The following is an 18,185-nucleotide window of genomic DNA, read 5'->3' as shown; positions in this document are numbered from 1 at the left end:
AGGCTGATTGAACTGGGAAGTAGTTGCTCAGGCATATTGCCTTGCAAAATTAATTTTCAAGAACATAGACAGTAGAATTTGCAATTCTGACCCACATCAGGAACCTTGATGCCTGAGTGGTCATCCCAGAGGTAAAAGGCAGGGACTTACCTTTGGGATACTATAGTAGTGGGTCCTGCAGGGACACTCTCAAGCACACTCTGTCAGCTCTTTTTCACTTGTTCCAAATCTGAGAATGTTGTGGTGAAGCCACTTCAGTGCTGTTCTTCTGTTTCCTTTCAAAACCCTGGTCTCCAGCATGCTTTTGAGGGTGGCTGCTGGAGATGGCCCCAGCATATGTGGAGCATGTAAGTGGGAGCTGGTAGGTGGAGTATGCTTAGGAACATCCCTACTAGTACATGCAGGGGTCCAGTGTAGTCATACCCTAACTGTGCTGCTCAGGTGCTAATTAAGGACAGTTGTGCAGTTTCTGCTGTATGCTGTGGCCTGAGAAAATGTGGCTAGGATCTGATCAATTTTTTTATTTTAAAGTAATTGCTGCAAATAAGTCCTTTAACTGTCACAAAGAGTAAAATCCAAAAGGCTGAGCATATTGTTCATTTGTACTTGTCTGCTAATGAGCAGTTAATTTTTACAATTCCTATTAAAGCCAGAATTTTTATAGTATACGGGCCAGGCAAAATGTTTAGGCCATACTCCTTCCTCAGCAAGAACATTTTTGAAAAGCAGCTGGGAAACATCTGTGACACCTTTCCAATAGTAACTGATGAGCCAACCCATAGCACTTAAGAGGCAACCTGTCACCTACTGAATTTATGTCCACAAGCTGTATTTGTAAATTAAGTAAACAGTGGTATAGTTGATCAGCAGATAGGCTGGTCAAAATAAGCTTCTGGACTGGCTATGTAGAAATAGTGTGAATTAACTTTCAGTCCTGTTCAAAACCAAATGGAAATGTTGTCTTATTTTTGTTATAAGGAGCCATGGTCCTTTAAAAATAAATAATTGAAACACAGGAAACCTTGAAGTATAACCAAAACTTATCTGTCTGGAGAGCTCTCTTAATCCTGTGTAATTTTTATTCAGTCTCTTTCAGATGATTCGTTTGGACATTCAAAAGAAAAGTCCAGTGTTCTTGAGACACTGGGGAAACCCAGTAGGAAAGAATCGAAAAAAAAAGATGCTGTGCCATGGTGGATAGCTGAGGATGATTCTGATGATGGTGGTAAATATTGTGTGTGCACATACCTGTATAACTTCTTGGTTTTTTCTGCCACAGGGTGTCAGTAAAGATCTTTCTTTCTTTCTTTTTTACATTCAGAGTAGCATTGATAAAACATGTAGGTCAAAAATACTTGCATTTTTAACATATTAGTGTGCTTGTTTGCTGAAAGGAAAACTAAGCAAATGTATGAAACACTTGCATTTAAATCTTGATCTGAAGGAAGATTCAAGCTGTAAACTAGATCTTCTCTACTGTGTTGTTTCTTTTTTTTGTTGATTTGAATCTGTTAAACCAATGAGATCGATATACCAAATAAGATTCATTTTGTGATGCAAAACATGCTAATTAGAAAATAGGGGTATCAGTTACACTTTCCTAAATGTTAATCTGTTGTTGCATCAATAACGCATACACTTATTCAATATTTGTAGAACTCCCATTTTTTAAAATTGAGAGAGGAAAAAGATACAATTTTAAAAGGGCAAGGTTTCTATTTTTGATAGATATACTTCAGATAAGAGCACAGAGAATTAAATGGGCTGGACATAATTGCGAGAACTGACAAGAGAAGGCATGTGAGGCAGGTTTTGGAACATACTTAATAGATGCCTGGCTGTCTGCCTGTTGAGTTCCACAGGTTAGTCTTCTGTGCTTGGTTTGTCAGATACCCCTGGAATATTATCTTGGATGTTTTCCCAATAGTTTTTCAAAAGCAGCTGCAGAAAATTTCCTTGCTGAAGAGAGAGGATTCTGCATTGGTACTGTTTACAAAAAAGGTTTTGAGCTATTGCTGACTTCAGGAGATTTAAGGGACCTTTCCAGAGGGTTATGAAGGTTTGACATCTTGCAGTTTTCTTTTTGGGATTCTTGAGGCAACACTTTGACACCTCTCTGAAATTATTATTGCTGGGAACACTGGAATATTTGCCAGAATTGTAGAGAACAGCATTTGTGTGGAGTCAGGTTCAAATGCAAAGTTCAGATCAGCAGGATTAGTGTGGACATGTGGAACCATTTTTGCTTAAACCAGTTTGTTACGTTAGTACAACTAGGAACCGTTCAGTTGTGTTGAGTAGACACAAATATAAAGCCTAGAGTGATGTCTCGGAGCTAGCAGTAAAGAAAAGAATATTTATAAGCACAGCAACAGCTTTGCAGTTCACCAGCATAAAACATGGATTCCCATCAAACAGGAAAGTCACATTTTTAAAAGCAGATGGTTACATAAAAGCCTAGCCTAGACGACCTTCTAAATATTTTAGTTCTCCAATACAATATTTTAGCATTCCATATACAGTAGATATGTCTACATGTTCATTAATGTGTATGTCTACATGTTAATTAACGCTCAGTGCCTACTGCACATTTCCTTTTGCAAGTACTAAATTTAATAATAAATGCGCAGCAGGCTGCCATACTGCACGTTAGTGATATCGCACACTTTTTTTGTGACGGTTAACGCGCAGTAGACTAATACTACTGCGTGTTAGCCGAATAGCATAGCTTCTGCCTTGACCAGTGGCGACGCTTGGGGGTGCACCCCCTGAGAGTGGTGGTCTACCCCCTGACAGGCAGCGCTCACCGCTTGGGCAACGGGCAGAGGGAGCAGGTGGGAGCACCGGTGGGCACCCTCCACATGCGCTGGCCTGAGAGTGGGGACTCCAGGCGAAGTACTGCTGTCACTTATGGGAGCACTGCTGATGGTCAGCACAATCAGACATGGGGAACCCCCACCCGTCGGTGACTGGCTGCTAGGGGGGACACGTGCCCCGCCTCCCAACTCAGGTGGCACAAGTCACCTATGGCATTGACACTATAATGCTTGGTCAGTTACTCTACTGCACATTAAGCATCTCGTGTAGATGCACCCAGAGAGATAGATCTTAGCCCGTACCTCAGAATCTTTGTTCTAACCCTGCAATGCAAAGAGGCCATTAATACATTCTAGTTGTATGTTATCTGTGTCAACAGGTAATTCAAGGAGGCATGAAACAGTTGAGCTTTTTTATGCTATTGTCAGAGAGTGGGACCATGTCTGAGCAGGGGTACTGAGACATGGCTAAGGCTAAGACTTAGGCTGCTGAAGAGGCCCTGTTAGCTCTAGCTATCATTTAGTCATGCAAAAGTGACAACATACCCATATTATAGCTACAGCTCATGTTGCCAGTACCTAAAATAGACATCATGGATACTATCAACAATTGAGCTACAGCAACACAGAACTTGGTGCAGTAGAACCCAACTCATTTATATCTAGGTGGCTTCAGCCTACTTAGTTTGCAGTCAGTTGACAAGTATGAGCCACTTGGCTGTTTTCTGTGGATTTTGCTTCAAAGGATGCTGCTTTACCACTTGGGTAAAGCACAGCAACAGTCCCCTGCAGCTGATTTAATTGCAAGGGTGTCACTTCAAAGTTGCAGCAAAAACCTGGTGCATCTCAGTAGTCCTGTGCTGGATATTTTACAAACTCATCTTCACAGGTGGGAGGAGGGTGGGGTTGGAAAACTGTCTCTGTGAAAAACCTGGGTTCTACTCTAGTGACCAGAGAAACCAACCTTTTTGGCAGGTATGCCACAAATTAGTCCTTTACCTTCCCCAAGTCCCACTCTAATCCCCTTACCCTGCCTGATCTGCTCTGCTTTCTGCCTCTTGCCCTCTGTTTCATCTCATACTCTGCTTTCTGCTTTTTTCTTGTGCCCCCTGACTCACCTCCTCTGCTTCTTGCCCTGTCTGCTGCTGTGCTGTCTGTCCCCTCCGTGATCTGCTGCATGCCACACACACAGACGCTGTCTGTGCTATTTGTGGCACTTATGCTGCAGATTGGCCACTCTTGTATAGACAGAGACATCTTTTTATTTCACCTGTTTCTAGGTCCTTTATTAAGTGCAGTTCAGTCATAACAAGGCATATATTTCATACATGTTCTCCATATATAATTTGTTGTTTATGAAACCGAGCAGTGGTTTAGCAGCGCTACAATACTAAAGTCCCATAATGGGTAAGTTGAAAAGTAAGTGATCTGGGATGCAGAGACCTCTCAGGATTACTACAGAGTAGTTATCAACTGACATTTTTCCACCCCTCCCTCTGTGCGCCCCCCCTCCCCCTGTAATAAATGTACTCTCTAATACAAAGTGGAGAAATGATCATATCTCCCAAGCTGGCTGCCCTCCGTAGGAGCTACTTCAGTCCTGGCCACTAGGAGGTGAGGAGCAGGTTTCATTGACCTAATGGATGAAACTGAGGAGGGGAAACGCACATGAATGCTATGCTACGATATGGTCACTTCCAGTTTTTGTTACCATTATCTTTACCTGAGAGTGGAGTGACCTACATCAGTGTAAGGCTGTGTTGTGCATCTTCTCCACTTCTACAGATTTTACTGTGTAGTAAATGTGTCATTTCAACAGATTGGAAGCTAGGAAATTTATAAGTAAACTTACTAATGTGCAGCATAAAGAACATTTTTTTAGCATTGCTGAAAAATAAACTTATTGCAGCAATGGTAATAAATGCAGGAATAAACTATAAATCTAAGTTTTCAAGTCTAAGGGTAATGATCCATGGAATTTTACAAAGCTCTGCATTGACTTTAAACAGGATTCTTATTAAATTATATACAAGCTCTACCTCTGTAATACTGTAGGCCTTAAGCTTTTGGTCCCCTATTAATAGTAGTAATATTTCCAAAAATATTTTGTCAACATGAACCAAACAAACTCATTCTAACTGTATAAGTCTTAGTCTTCCTGGCATCTATTATATAACACAAATCTGTTATTTTATCATCTTTTCCCAATAGGTTGACTTTTAGCATCAAATGATAATCACGTAATAGATTATTAGTTCATGGTAGAAGATACAGTGGGTTTTGCTGATTGCTATTCAGCTGTCTGAAAAAGCAGTGAAATACATTTAATGGAATGGCAATAATATTTGTAATGTCCAGTGTGTTTCTATGTTCAACCTGTATTCCTTTGTCTTTAAACTAGTGTGCACAGAACAGTGATAAGCTCTTGACTCTCATATTTGTTACATTTAAAAAGCTGTCTCAGTTCTAGAGGGCAGTGCTCTAGTTTTTTCTTGGGTGCATTTTGATATGTATTTAATCACAATACCCCTTGTAATTGTTTTTTACCATTTTAGTTATTAAGCAGGGTTCATACAGATTTCTGTCTACTGTTTTCTGCTTGCTGGCTGTTCTTGCTGTCTCTCTTGTTTCTCAAGATTCTCAGACAAGATTTGTCAAAGTGAGAAAAGAGAAGAAAGTAATGGAAAACAATGCTGAAAAAGTTGGAGATAATGAACAGAAGATTCCTCAGTCAGATTTCCAGTCTGGTAGTTGATTAAGTCAAATTTCCAAATATTTAATATCAGCCCAATGCTGCTTGTATGTTTCCAATAGAAGCTCATTTCCTTTGCTGTCCTTTTTGACATCCTTTTTAAAACCAAGCTGCCCTGTATTTCATTTGTCATTACCCAAAGCAACCAGCGGAGCTGTAGACTTTATAATATTAGTTTAGTGTAGGTGGGTAATGATGAATGTGACTCACATTTTCTCATGTGATTACATTAGATTCTTTATCTAGATGTTAAAGAAGGTGTGATGTAGAGATACAAGAATTTGCATGCTGTTCAATGTCTGATAAAAAATGGATTATGATACATTTCCATTAGTTCAGGGATTCTGATCCAACCAGATTCATATTCTGTGTGTTTTCCTATGTCTCCTTAGTCACGATGGGCAGGTCTACATGTCACCATACAGTGACATTGCTACAGTAACCTTTCGTACTGTGCCATTCGCATGGCACACTGTTATATTTTGCCACTACATTACCATATCAGTGTGCTAAAATGGAGGTGTGTGCTGCTGTGGCAACGTAGCTGCTGATTACATGTAGACCCGTGTGATTGCTACGTCGACATAGCATACCATACAGCAATGTGCATGTGCACTTGCTGAGTAGTATTTTACTCTAGGTATAGTGCCATCAGCATATAACTTATGTAGTAGAGGAATGACAAATTAATTTGCATGGGATCTAAATAGTGCCTGTAGGTATAGCCTTGTATCTTTGTTGTGGTTTCCCGTGGAATAATTAAACACTGAGAGTTGTAACTTGTTGATTGTAAACTATTTGTACCATAACATTTTTGTATACATAGAGTCATTAGTCATTACCAAAAGCCATGTGTGTTTTTTTCTTAAGTCATATTCAAGCAGGTTGATATATAATGAGAGATATGATAAGAGAAATATTGGTGCTTGGCCCTCTAAGTGATGTTGGTGATTCCCTAATCCTCTAGGAAACCTCCCTTATGCTAGCTTCCTAGTTGAATATATGTTTCATTTGTTAGATCAGTCTCATACAAATAATGAGTTGAAAAGCATCTTGGTCTGGGGAATGGTAAACTGAAAAAGTTCTCAAGTTGCAAGGGCAAAATGTGGGAAACAGGAGTTATAATTTTTTTTAAGGGAGTTGAAAAAGGGGATAGTGTTTGTGGGTTGCTACAGTTAGATGTTATCAGTGCTGCTGGGAGTCATGACATTTGAACTTAGTTTTCAGCAGAACCATTGTTGTTAGGAATCAATCTACTGAAGTCAATGGACAGGTTCCCATTGACTTCAGTGCTCTTTGCATACATCTGTAGAAGACTTCAGACAAGCTATAGATGTACATCCCTTATTATTAGAGATATTGAATTATCAAGGCTGTTACTACTGTTTTCATCAATGATCTGCTGAGGTCCCTTCCGACTCTGAAAATCTATGAAATCGCATCTTTTTCAGTTTTTTACTTTAGCAGACCCAGATGCTTTCTTTGAAAACTTGTAGTGCAAAGTTCTAAGCTATTAACAGAATAGCTATGTTAATATTTACTTTCCTTATCTTCAAAACGTGTAGTCTAACCTCTATCCATCTTACAATATAACATTACTGTACTAAGTAAAAGCTGAATCCATTACAAAGAGAACATAAGATAATCTACGTTTTAACTGTTCATAGGCATTAGTTACAGCACTTTTATTGTATCTTTGCTTTTGGTTTCAGCTACGAAATTATGAACCATTCAATTTACAAGAATAAGTAGATAGAATTAATTTCCAGTATGGTAACATGAATTCTCACAATCTTTTTCATTTTACTCCCTGTTCCATTTTACCTAAATATTTGTGAATGTTTTGTCTAAACTTAAAGTAGTTCCCCTAAAACCTTTTTCCAGTGCATCTCACAGCAAGGCGTTGTCTAAATACAAAATGCTGGAAAAATTCCACAAGGCCAAGAAAGATGCGTTTTTAAACAAGGAAGATGGCAGCATCAGATCTGACAGTCCAAACAGTTCTGAGGGTAACAAACTTATTTTTTCTATCATGCAGGTAACTTTAAAAAGAACTAAACTCATAATTTGAGTGTGTGTTAAAATTCTCAGCAATTTACATAAAATAGCTGTTTTGGACATTTATCAACTGCCAGAGACGGGTGAGATTTAAAAGCAGTAATTTGGCATGAAAATAGCTTTAGCTGAGGGAGTGTATTTATTTTTTCCTGAAAGATACTGATTTTTATTTGGCCATGTTACAGGTTGGGAACTTTGTATAATCCTTATGTTCTGGTTCATAGCTTTAGCTTATTAAGACTCCCACCCACCATTGAGAACCAAAGAGGTGGATTACTACTGAATCAATAGGAATTGCTTATAAGCGCCAAGATTCTCATGTCTCTCAGTGCAGTATTATCAAAGATGTGGGGCAGAAAATTTTCCAGTGCTTTATTTTTCTGCAGAAAACAATGCAAGGGAAGTACATGCTATTGTGTTGTCTTTACATTTTTACAAGTATTCCAATAACAATAATTTTTTCCACATAAAGCTTTGAATTTGTTTGAATATAATATTTAAGCCACATTAAGTGTGCTGGATTTAATTTTTTTCCTAATCGAATATTTCAATTCAAATATTTGTGGCTATTGGGACATGAAATTAACATGGCGGTACTTTTTTAGTTTTGTTTACTAAATATATGTCAAATAAACATTCTAAATCAGATCACACTCTATTTAGGGCATTGGACAATTTTCCAGAAACCCATATTTCTGAGTATTATTAACATTAAGTATTGGAAAAACCATAAGTCAGAACCTCAAAGTCAAGATATTTAGAGTAAACGTTATGCTTTTTTGTTTTTTATCTTGGTTTTAAGCCTAAAATATTCTGATTCTCTGAGTCTAGTGCTTCTCTGCAGCCATGATGGGCAGATTATTTGGAACCCAAAACAAAAGCTCATGTTCTCACATAATTACCTGACTTCAGGAGCTGGGGGTTTGAGAAATACACTACATAATCTGAACCTGGCAAAAAATTGCAGGAGCAGCAGCACTGGGATCAGGGCTTCACTCTGCAATTCATGCATGTTTAAATGGCTCAGTTCAGCAATACATAACAAACTTCTTAGGTCCACATACAGTAAGCCAATTAAGTCTAGAGGAATTCTCTGGGACTGGTCACATGTTTAAACAAACACCAGCATAAATGTTCAGCTTTCGGGCATTTATAGACGAGTTTTGGGAGGCAGGGAGAGGGCATTTTAATTAGTGCAGCGCTGAGAGCCATGTTAATTAAAAGTGCCTGGAGCGTGACGTGTATCCGCATCCCCGTGCTGAAAAATTGTGACAGTGCTTCCCACCACCATTTTTCAGCATGGGGATGCTGACACATGATGCTGGAGTCTGCTGGAACACAGTAAGTACCATGCTCCAGATGCTTAATAGAGTAATTACCACATTCCAGACTTGATTAATCGAGTCTGCTATGACACGCTGGAATTCCAGCACATCGGAGCAGCCTCCCTGCACATGTATGGGACCCCTTAGTTCACAGGATGAATCCAAACTGGCCAGGATGCATTCTGAACATTATGTGAAACCCAGGTGTTCATAAATGGAGTTATCATTGAAAAACAGCATTAGAAGTAGCTTTAACCTACTTAAAAGCATATGCATCTGAGAATTATAAATTCCTCTGTAAATACAGCTGAAAAACAGGACTTCCAGTTTTCAGGCTATTTCATGTCTTGTGTAATCTTTTAAGAGACCCTGGTTTAATTCTCTTCTCTGCCTGTGAGAATGATTAAAACCCACATTTTCCACTTCCCAGAACAGTGCCTTCAGCAACAGGTTATAAATTATTCTGGATGGGCGCTTCTACCCTTAAAGCTGTGCCATTGTACAGAAAAGAATCCAAGATTCATTGGGCCAGAGATTCATAGATTGTAAGGCCGGAAGGGACCTTGGAAGATCATCGGGTCCAGCCTGCCACACCAACTGGGAAAGATAACTGGGGGTCCGTGACCCCAGCAAGGTGACTGTCAAGCAAGAGTAAGCATGGTTAGTCACCTAAAGGTTAGGGCAGTCTTCTTGGAAGGGAGGAAGATACGGGTTGTGGTACCTGCTCCGAAGACTGTATTTCATTAAACAGTTTGCTTAAACAGTCCTTGGAGTGTAGATTTAAGGAATTAAATTTGGTGCCTCCCTGTGAGATCTTAAAAGAGCCTGTACAAAAATACATGCTTCCAAGCATACAATCACACTAAAATGATAAGAAGGAGGAGGAGACCTCTTTAACAAATTCTTCACCTCCGTTTTCTTGTGCAGGGACTGGGACTCCCCCACCATGTTTCAAGACGGACTCGAGGGGAATGCCTCAAGACCTAAGGTTGAGGAGGACCGGGTTAGAGTGCTTCTGGAGGGGCTGGACATGTTCAAGTCAGCAGGTCCAGAAGCTCTCCACCCCAGGGTGTTGAGGGAGCTAGCAGGGGTTATTGCTGGGCCCTTGGCATGGCTTTATGAGTGCTCGCGGTGCTCAGGCCAGGTGCCAGATGATTGGAAGATAGCCAATGTGGTCCCCATCTTCAAGAAAGGGAGGAGGGAGGACCCGGGTAACTATAGGCCTGTCAGTCTTACCTCAATCCTGGGGTAACTCTTTGAGAAGATCGTCAAGGAGCACATCTGTGATGGGCCGGCATCAGGGATGATGCTCAAGGGCAACCAGCACGGTTTCATTAGGGGCAGGTCATGTCAGACCAACCTGATTGCCTTTTACGATCAGGTCACAAAAGCATTGGATGCAGGTGTCGCCGTGGATGTAGTCTTTCTGGACTTCAGCAAGGCCTTTGACACTGTCTCTCACCCCATCCTCGTTAAAAAACTAGGCGACTGTGGCATCGATGCCTACACGGTCAGATTGATTGCAAATTGGCTGAAGGGTCGTACTCGGAGGGTGGTGGTGGACGGGTCATATTCGACCTGGGGGGAAGTGGGCAGCGGAGTCCCCCAAGGCTCAGTCCTTGGGCCCGCACTGTTCACTTCCTTTATCAGCGATTTGGACGACGGGGTGAAAAGCAACCTGTTCAAATTTGCTGATGATACCAAGATTTGGGGTGAGGTGGGCACGCTAGTAGGGAGGGAAAGACTGCAGCAAGACCTGGATAGGTTGTAGGGGTGGGCTAACAAAAACAGGATGTGTTTCAATACGGACAAGTGCAGGGTGCTGCACTTGGGCAATAGTAACCGGCAGCACGCTTATAAGATGGGAAACTCCCTTCTTGAGAGCATGGAGGCAGAAAGGGATCTTGGAGTCATCATTGACTCCAAGATGAACATGGGCCGACAACGTGAGGTCACGGTCGGCAGGGCTAACCGGACACTATCGTGCATCCACAGGTGTATCTCAAGTAGGGCCAAGGAGGTGATCCTCCCCCTCTATGCGACACTGGTCAGGCCACAGCTGGAGTACTGTGTCCAGTTCTGGGCACCCCACTTCAAGAGGGATGTGGACAACATTGAGAGGGTCAAGAGGAGGGCCCACCCACATGATCCTGGGACAGCAGGGCAGACCCTACAATGAGAGGCTACGGGACCTGAACCTGTTCAGCCTTCACAAGAGAAGGCTGAGGGGGGACCTTTTGACAGTCTATAAACTCACTAGGGGGGACCAGAAGGGTTTGGGGAGACCTTGTTTCCCCTAGCGCCCCCTGGGATAACAAGGAATAACGGCCACAAGTTGTTGGAGAGTAGGTTTAGATTAGACATCCGTAAGAACTACTTCACAGTTAGGGCGGCTAGGATCTGGAACCAACTTCCAAGGGAAATGGTGCTGGCTCCTACCCTGAAGGTCTTTAAGAAGCAGCTTGATGCCTACCTGGCTGGGGTCGTTTGAGCCCAGTTTTCCTCCTGCCCAGGCAGGGGGTTGGACTTGAAGATCTACAAGGTCTCTTCCGACCCTACTTCTATGATTCGATGATAAGACTATGATTTCTTCACATTAACAAAAGCAGAAGATAAAAAATAGAAAGTAGAGGGAATAGATACCCAAGATAAAATACAGTCTCCCTTCCATGCCAGTAGGCTCTTGTGTGATGGGAGTGGTAACTGCAAGGAACAGAAAATGCTTGGTGTCAAGTACTTCTCGCTAGTGGGTGTACTCTGCTGCCAAAGAGCTGCTGAGTTGTGCTTTAACCCAACGCTGTCCAGCTTCTCAGTAGATATACATGTAGTGTGGGCAGGAAACGACCTGGGCACATGATGCGAGGGCCATCCATAGCCCATACCTGCCCAACCTCACAGGCTACTGACATGCTGCACAACTCTGCCTTCCCTCCCCACTCCAGTGTACACACACTGCAGGGCCTCCACCATGCAGGCCCTCTCCCTGCTGCACACTATGAGCCCCCACCCCACTCCACGAGCAGGATATGGTGGATGACTTGTACAGTCTCCTGAGTCCCCTGAGCCCTTCCAGCTGTAAAATAATTTTGGTATTGTAATTAATTTAAAATTTAAGAGCTGTTGCTAATAGTGCCAGTTACAAATATAAATAAAATAAATGCAAACAATTGTTCTTGGCTCTCAACTATTTTTTCTGTGAAGAAATATTAATATCTTATAATTGACTTCTGTGGATTTGAAACGCTTCATGTTGCTGTAAATGCAACATGTAATGCTTTCTCACATAGTCTGATGTAAATTTTCATTATAGCCTTGCAAAGGTAGCAACTAAGGCAGCTACAACCGAATGAGACATACAGGCCTGAGACTCAAAATTTAATAGGGACTGCAGGTAGAGAAATATGGAAAATGTGCAGTTTGGTCATCTACAACTGCACATATTCTGAAAGGTGAATGCAAGAGTACTATGCAGTACAAACTGTTGTAATTAATAATTTCTTTTATATGAAAATGTATTTTTTAGGAATGCTTGGGACAAATGGAAGCTTTCTCAAGTCACAAAAGAGTTCCCAGCCCCTTGCAGAAACAGATGAGGGTGCTCGTGTAGAAATGATGCAGCTTCAAAAAAATGATGGTGTTTCTGTTTCCTTAAGCAGAGATAGCTTGGAAACTAATGGTAAGAAATAATTTGATGAAACTATCAGCTAGTTATTTACAAGCTATTATGAACCCTTACCTTAACGTGTTTGTTCTAAACTACAGTGACCATATTATTTTTAAGGAAACCTGAGACACTGCCCCTTTCTTCCTCCCTAGTCAGTGGTGCTGCTGCAGGCAGAGGCAGGGAGGTGGAGCAGCATTAAGGAAATCCCAGAAGCTGTTTTTCAAGTGAAGGTGGGGGTTACTGTAAAAAACAAACAAACAAAAAAAACCAATGTAACCAATTTCATTTTTTAAATTTGAATTTGAATTGTACCACTGTAAACAATATAATAGTGTTAATATCCACCAAAAATGGAAATTAGAGTTTAACAAGAATTATGATAATATAATTTTTTTACGAAAAAACAAACAAACAGCCGAAGAACACAATCCAGTCCACACTGCTGACTTACCTTTCAGTCACTGTTCTCTTCCATCTTCTGGTCTTCCTTATCTCTGTACCCAAACCACTGGTAGTTCCTGGAGGACTGCATCTTCTTCAAGAGAAAATTAGCGTTTTGCAACTTTTTGTAAAATCCAGGCAGTTCTTGTTGAAATTCATTTTGATACTCAACAAAGCAGCAGTCATAGATACACGGAGATGGCTTTTCTCTGGTGATCACAGTTACTTCATTTGTGAAAACATTCTTTCCACTGGAGCAGATGTCCCTGGTAGACAAAGAATATATTCAGCCAAACACCAAATATTGTCTGTTGGTATGAGAGAACAATTGAAATGATTAAATATCTCAACCCGGCAGTTTTTGTATGGGATATCTTTCTCCCTCCATTCTTTCAGTTTGCCTTCCACATCTTCACAGCGCAAAATTAATCAAAAAGACTATCAGCATTTATCAGTCTATTTAATGATTCAGTGTCAAGTATTTTGCATACAAAATACATCTCAGTGTTATTCCATTCAGGACAGAGGTGAAGGTTAATCCAATTAAATGTGGAAGTAACCAGCAAAAGAATCTTCCCAAAGTGTCAGATCATTCATGGCACAGTCGTAAAGCTGAAGAAAACATCTGAGCAAGTAATCTTTGGTTATTTTTCCTAAATGACTCAATTCTTCTCTTGCATTAATTGGTACATATTTCAGCATTTTTGTTGACAAGTTTTGTCTTCAGTGATTGCAACTCTCTTGATGCTTCAAAAGCTGATATAGATTGTCATTCCATGCATTGGATGGCCTGCTTAAAATTCTCTCACTGACAATGCACAAATAGCAACCAAAATTTCCTGCATTCATTTTGAAAGAAACTAAGAATCAGAGTTGGACATTTAGGAGGATGTATGAGCCTTTAAAAGCATACTTCATCAATTTCAAGAACACACTGTATTACTGGATGTTATGACAGAAAACATGTTATGCTGAAGCAAGATTTTTGTAGTCGACATAGGTTTGGTCACAGAATTCTTGCGGTTTGGTTATATGAACTGTGTAAATTTGAAAATATTTATATTTCTTCACTACAAGCAGTTCTAGTTTTAGTGGAAGAGCGTCACAGCTTGTGTGGACACAATTGTGTTCTATGTAGGCCCCGCTACCAACTCCAAGGAAATCTGTTCCACCTTTCTTTTGATTTTGTAACAATGTTGGTTTTCCTGCAAAGTTCAGTTAGTGTTATCACCACAGAAACCGATGACTTTGTGTGCAGTCCCATGTTTCTGAATGGAACTTTCAGTAACATTTGCAGTGATTTCAGATGTTTCTCCTTTGTTAGAGTGAACATTTAACAACTTTCATGCCATTTAAAGGATTAATAAACTGAATCAATATTGGGATTAGCTTTACTGCCTTCCTGTTTGATGTATCAACTGATACAGTGATAAAATGTGTTCTAGCCAATTCTGTAGACAGTTCATCTTTTGACATTGGGACTAGTACGTTTAATGTAATAGCTTTGCTTTTTGTATGTGCACACACAAATTTTGAATAATATTTTTTTAATCAGTTTTGATGAACAGTCACTAGAACAGAAAGAGAGATCCTGTTGGACATAATGGTGTGCGAATGTACCTTCTGCAGCTGCACAGTTAAGCTCTGTGTCCCAGTACTATTTTGTTTGAAAAACAAAGTAAGCTTTGCACTCATAGATGCTGCCTCAGTTTCAGATTTATGTTTCTTTGTTTGAAGATGGTCTGTGATATTGCTATGACTTCCATGAGCAACAGAAAATGTAGATGAACAATGTACACAAGTAACACACTCTGTCAGCTTATTTTTAGAAAAGAAATTCAAAATTCAGAGCATCACTGAAAGTACATTTATGTTTTCTTACTGAAGTTCCTTCATTCCTGCTAGAAGACATTTTAAAACAACTACACTGTTATAACTCTCTTGGCACTGAGGAAAAAAAATTCATACAATCGTGGAATATGAGGGTTGGGAGGGACCTCATGAAGTTATCTAGTCCAACCCCCTGCTCAAAGTAGGATGAGCCCCAACTGCATCATCCCAGCCAAGGCTTTGTCTACCCAAGACTTAAAAACATCCAAGGATGGTTCTACCACCTCTCTGAGCTTTCAGGAAGCTGGTGGTACGCAGCCCGGAGGGACCATTAAACAATCCAAACAATGTGTCTCAAGCTCTGGGCTCTCACATGGGGCTTTCAGCACCAGGAGCCCCATCTCCGCAAAGCAGGAGCAGCCCTGCACTGCCCTTGCCACTGCTACAACCTCCGCAGCACAGCACCTCTTTCAGCCCTAGGTTAAGCTCAGAAAAGCGACCAAGTTGGGGGTGGGAAGGTGGATATCCTGACAGAGAACAAGAGCAACAGGTCACTTTAGCAGTGTTCCAACTGTGCATTGGTGGGGGAAGTGCAGAGAGAAGGAAAGACCCAGGAAGATTTGGCAGAGCCGTGGGGCTGTGTCCCTCCCCTGCCATGCCCCCCTAGTGCAGTCCTGCTGCCCGAGGGGCCCCAAGTGACAACACCCAGATTCCACACCTATTCCAACCACACAGGTGCAGGACGGGAGATGGGGCACTCAGGCCTAGGTGAAATGGAGCCAGCCAGGGCTGTACTACCAGGGTAGAGTCCAGAGCTGCTTTCCCCCCACCCTCCCAAATGGAGGCAGGGAAGGCCCCCTGTTCCCCTTAGGGCAGGGGTCTAAGCCACCCCCACCGGAAATTCCCCCTTTCCCTGAGCTTCACGCAGCAGCAGTCACTCCCTGGTCTCAACTCTGCTGGGCTACAAGCGATGAACTTGTGCAGCAGTCAAGGCTGGCATTAGGGGTGGGTGAGATGGATGACTATCGTGAGCACATGTGAGCAGCCCACACTTAAAGCAGCTCCCTCCTTCAGCCCCACTTCACCCGGGCCACTCCCTACCCCAAACAGGAGGAATGGTGCCAGCCTGCCTCCAGCTGCTGCTCAGGAGGAGCTCGGCCAGGCATGTGGGGGTGGATGGCACCAATCCAGGATTTATGCTTCAATTTTCACCGACTAGCCAGGACACTGGGACAGCGTACAAAATCCAGAACTGCCCCAGCCAAATCAGGACATATTGTCCACCCTATAGTACACCCTTTTCTCTGTAATAATTGCAAAAGGGTCCAGGTGCTTCCAGTCCTTTATGGGATTCTGGAGGCTATTCATGCTTATTTAACTCATTAAACTAATGGATATTCTGTATATTAAGATTGTAGTGTTAAAATTAGACTGTAATTGTTTTTAAACTTAGATTCAGTTGTGGCCTCTGGGCCTAATCCAAGCATTTTAGGAGTTGGATTGGATACTTTGGAAGAACAAGAAGAAAAAGAGAGGTTCTTTGCCAAACTTGAGAAAGGAGCTTCATCTACCATTGATTATTCAAGATTAAACAAAGAGCTGGATTCTAATGATTCTCTGGTATTAGCACCATTTAGCCGGTATGTGGAAAACACCCTAACAAACTCAATTAAAGTACTTTATCAATAAATTAATGAACATTTATCATAATGATGATGTTCAGAGGCCTAAACTACAATTGGGGCCTCATCTTGCTAGGTGCTGTATTACATGTATGAATGTGTAAAATGATGTGATTCCTAAATCTTAAAATAGGGCACAAGTGAACCTAACAGACAACAGGAGAGAATGAAGGGTGAAGGGATAAAGGTTATAGTGATAAGTGTATGTTTACATAAATCTCAGCACAACTTAATGGTTACCAATTATTTCAAGTGTTTTTGTTTTTTTGCTTTTTTTTTTTACCACCCATGAAATGTAAATAAATACATTTTGCTAGGCATTTCACCTTTTTTATCAGCTGATGGATTCCCTATAGGAGTCATGTTAGAAGGGAGTTTTCAGAGAGGGATTTAAGTAATGCTTTTGTACACAAGAGCATGGAAGGCATTCCATGTGTAACAGGCAACACGTAAGTTCAAAGACGTGGGGGGGTAGTGAACAAATGAGCATTCAAGACTGCCATCATTGAGGGAGCAGAAAGAGTGAGATAAGGTACCTTTAAAGTAGAGCAGACAAGGAAGCAGGGGTAGAGTTCTGAAAAAAATCTTTAAAAGTGAAGATAAAATGTTTTTATTTAGAAGAAGGGGGGCAAAGGGATAGACTCCAAGGCTGTGGTGTGACAGTTAGCAAAGATGATGATATTGTTCCTGTTATGAGGTTGTGATGTGGGTGTGAAGTACGCCAAAGAAGAAATCTTATAAATTCAATAAGATGATAAGGGCCTGGTTGAGAGTTCTGGCTGTGTGGGCAATAACTGTAACATATCTGTTAATTTGCACTGAAATTTATGTGTTTGTATGTATTTTTATAAAAACAGTTTATTGGTAATAAGGTCTGGTATTTAAGTTTTAAAATGTATTGATATTGTTAAAATTACCTGCAAGAAGCAACATGCTTTTTATCATCGTTAGAACAAATCCTAAAAATTTATCTCCCTACCCATATGTCAACAGCAAAGTAACTTTCACGCTTTTGCAGGAATGAACAGGCTGTTGAACAAATGGAAGAGGAAAAGGAATCTAAACACAACGAGAGATCTGGTATTACAATTATTCTTTCACATAGTTCTTTAAGTTGTGGAGTCCCTTGTATCATTATTTTATATTCCTCAGTTTATAAGCTAAGAAAACAAAACCTTAACCAGCTGAATAGCTAATAAAAATGGACTTACTGATGGGGATTCATTGTATAAGGTACCAAAGTTGTCAAAAAAAAAATGCAGACTGTAGAGCAGGATCTACATTGGGTTATACATTAAAGACCTGAAAAGAAAGAAAAAAAAGGGAAAAGTAAAAACTCTTAGTGTTTCTTATCCTCTACTCTGTATTGTTTTATAAAGTGAGCCACAATGTATTTGGGCCCATTTATATGAACTATTTGATTTCCTTCATTAAATTAGTTCTTCAGCTTTGGGAGATTAATTTTTCTTTTCAGTCCATTGTAATTTTGCTGCTCTTTTTACCTCCTTTGTTATGTTTAGTTGTTTATGTCCCCTCAACTTCTGCTTTTCTTCTTACCTCTCTTCCCTACTTCCCTCCTCCTGGTTCACCCTTTTTGTTTCGTTTCATCCCACCTTT

At 40.8% G+C, this 18,185-nt stretch overlaps 1 protein-coding gene across 4 annotated transcripts in view; it reads left to right on the top strand.

The window, feature by feature from the left end:
- Positions 1–18,185, top strand: part of CEP162 (centrosomal protein 162) — a 77,297-nt gene that overhangs the window by 9,978 nt on the left and 49,134 nt on the right. For 3 of the 4 annotated variants that reach the window (XM_019496858.2, XM_019496856.2, XM_019496857.2), the window contains exons 4-7: positions 1,087–1,225; positions 12,475–12,627; positions 16,340–16,526; positions 17,587–17,648. In XM_019496858.2, coding sequence (XP_019352403.1) covers positions 1,087–1,225; positions 12,475–12,627; positions 16,340–16,526; positions 17,587–17,648 — 541 coding nt within the window. Of the gene's footprint in view, positions 1–1,086; positions 1,226–7,452; positions 7,578–12,474; positions 12,628–16,339; positions 16,527–17,586; positions 17,649–18,185 lie in introns of those variants that run through there. The other variant, XM_019496859.2, reaches the window with a different exon arrangement.

The sequence above is a fragment of the Alligator mississippiensis genome, chromosome 1 (genome assembly GCF_030867095.1).
Source record: "Alligator mississippiensis isolate rAllMis1 chromosome 1, rAllMis1, whole genome shotgun sequence".
Taxonomy (NCBI): Eukaryota; Metazoa; Chordata; order Crocodylia; family Alligatoridae; genus Alligator; species Alligator mississippiensis.
The sequence above is the reverse complement of the archived record's forward strand: the minus strand, read 5'-3'. Positions and strand labels throughout refer to the sequence as shown.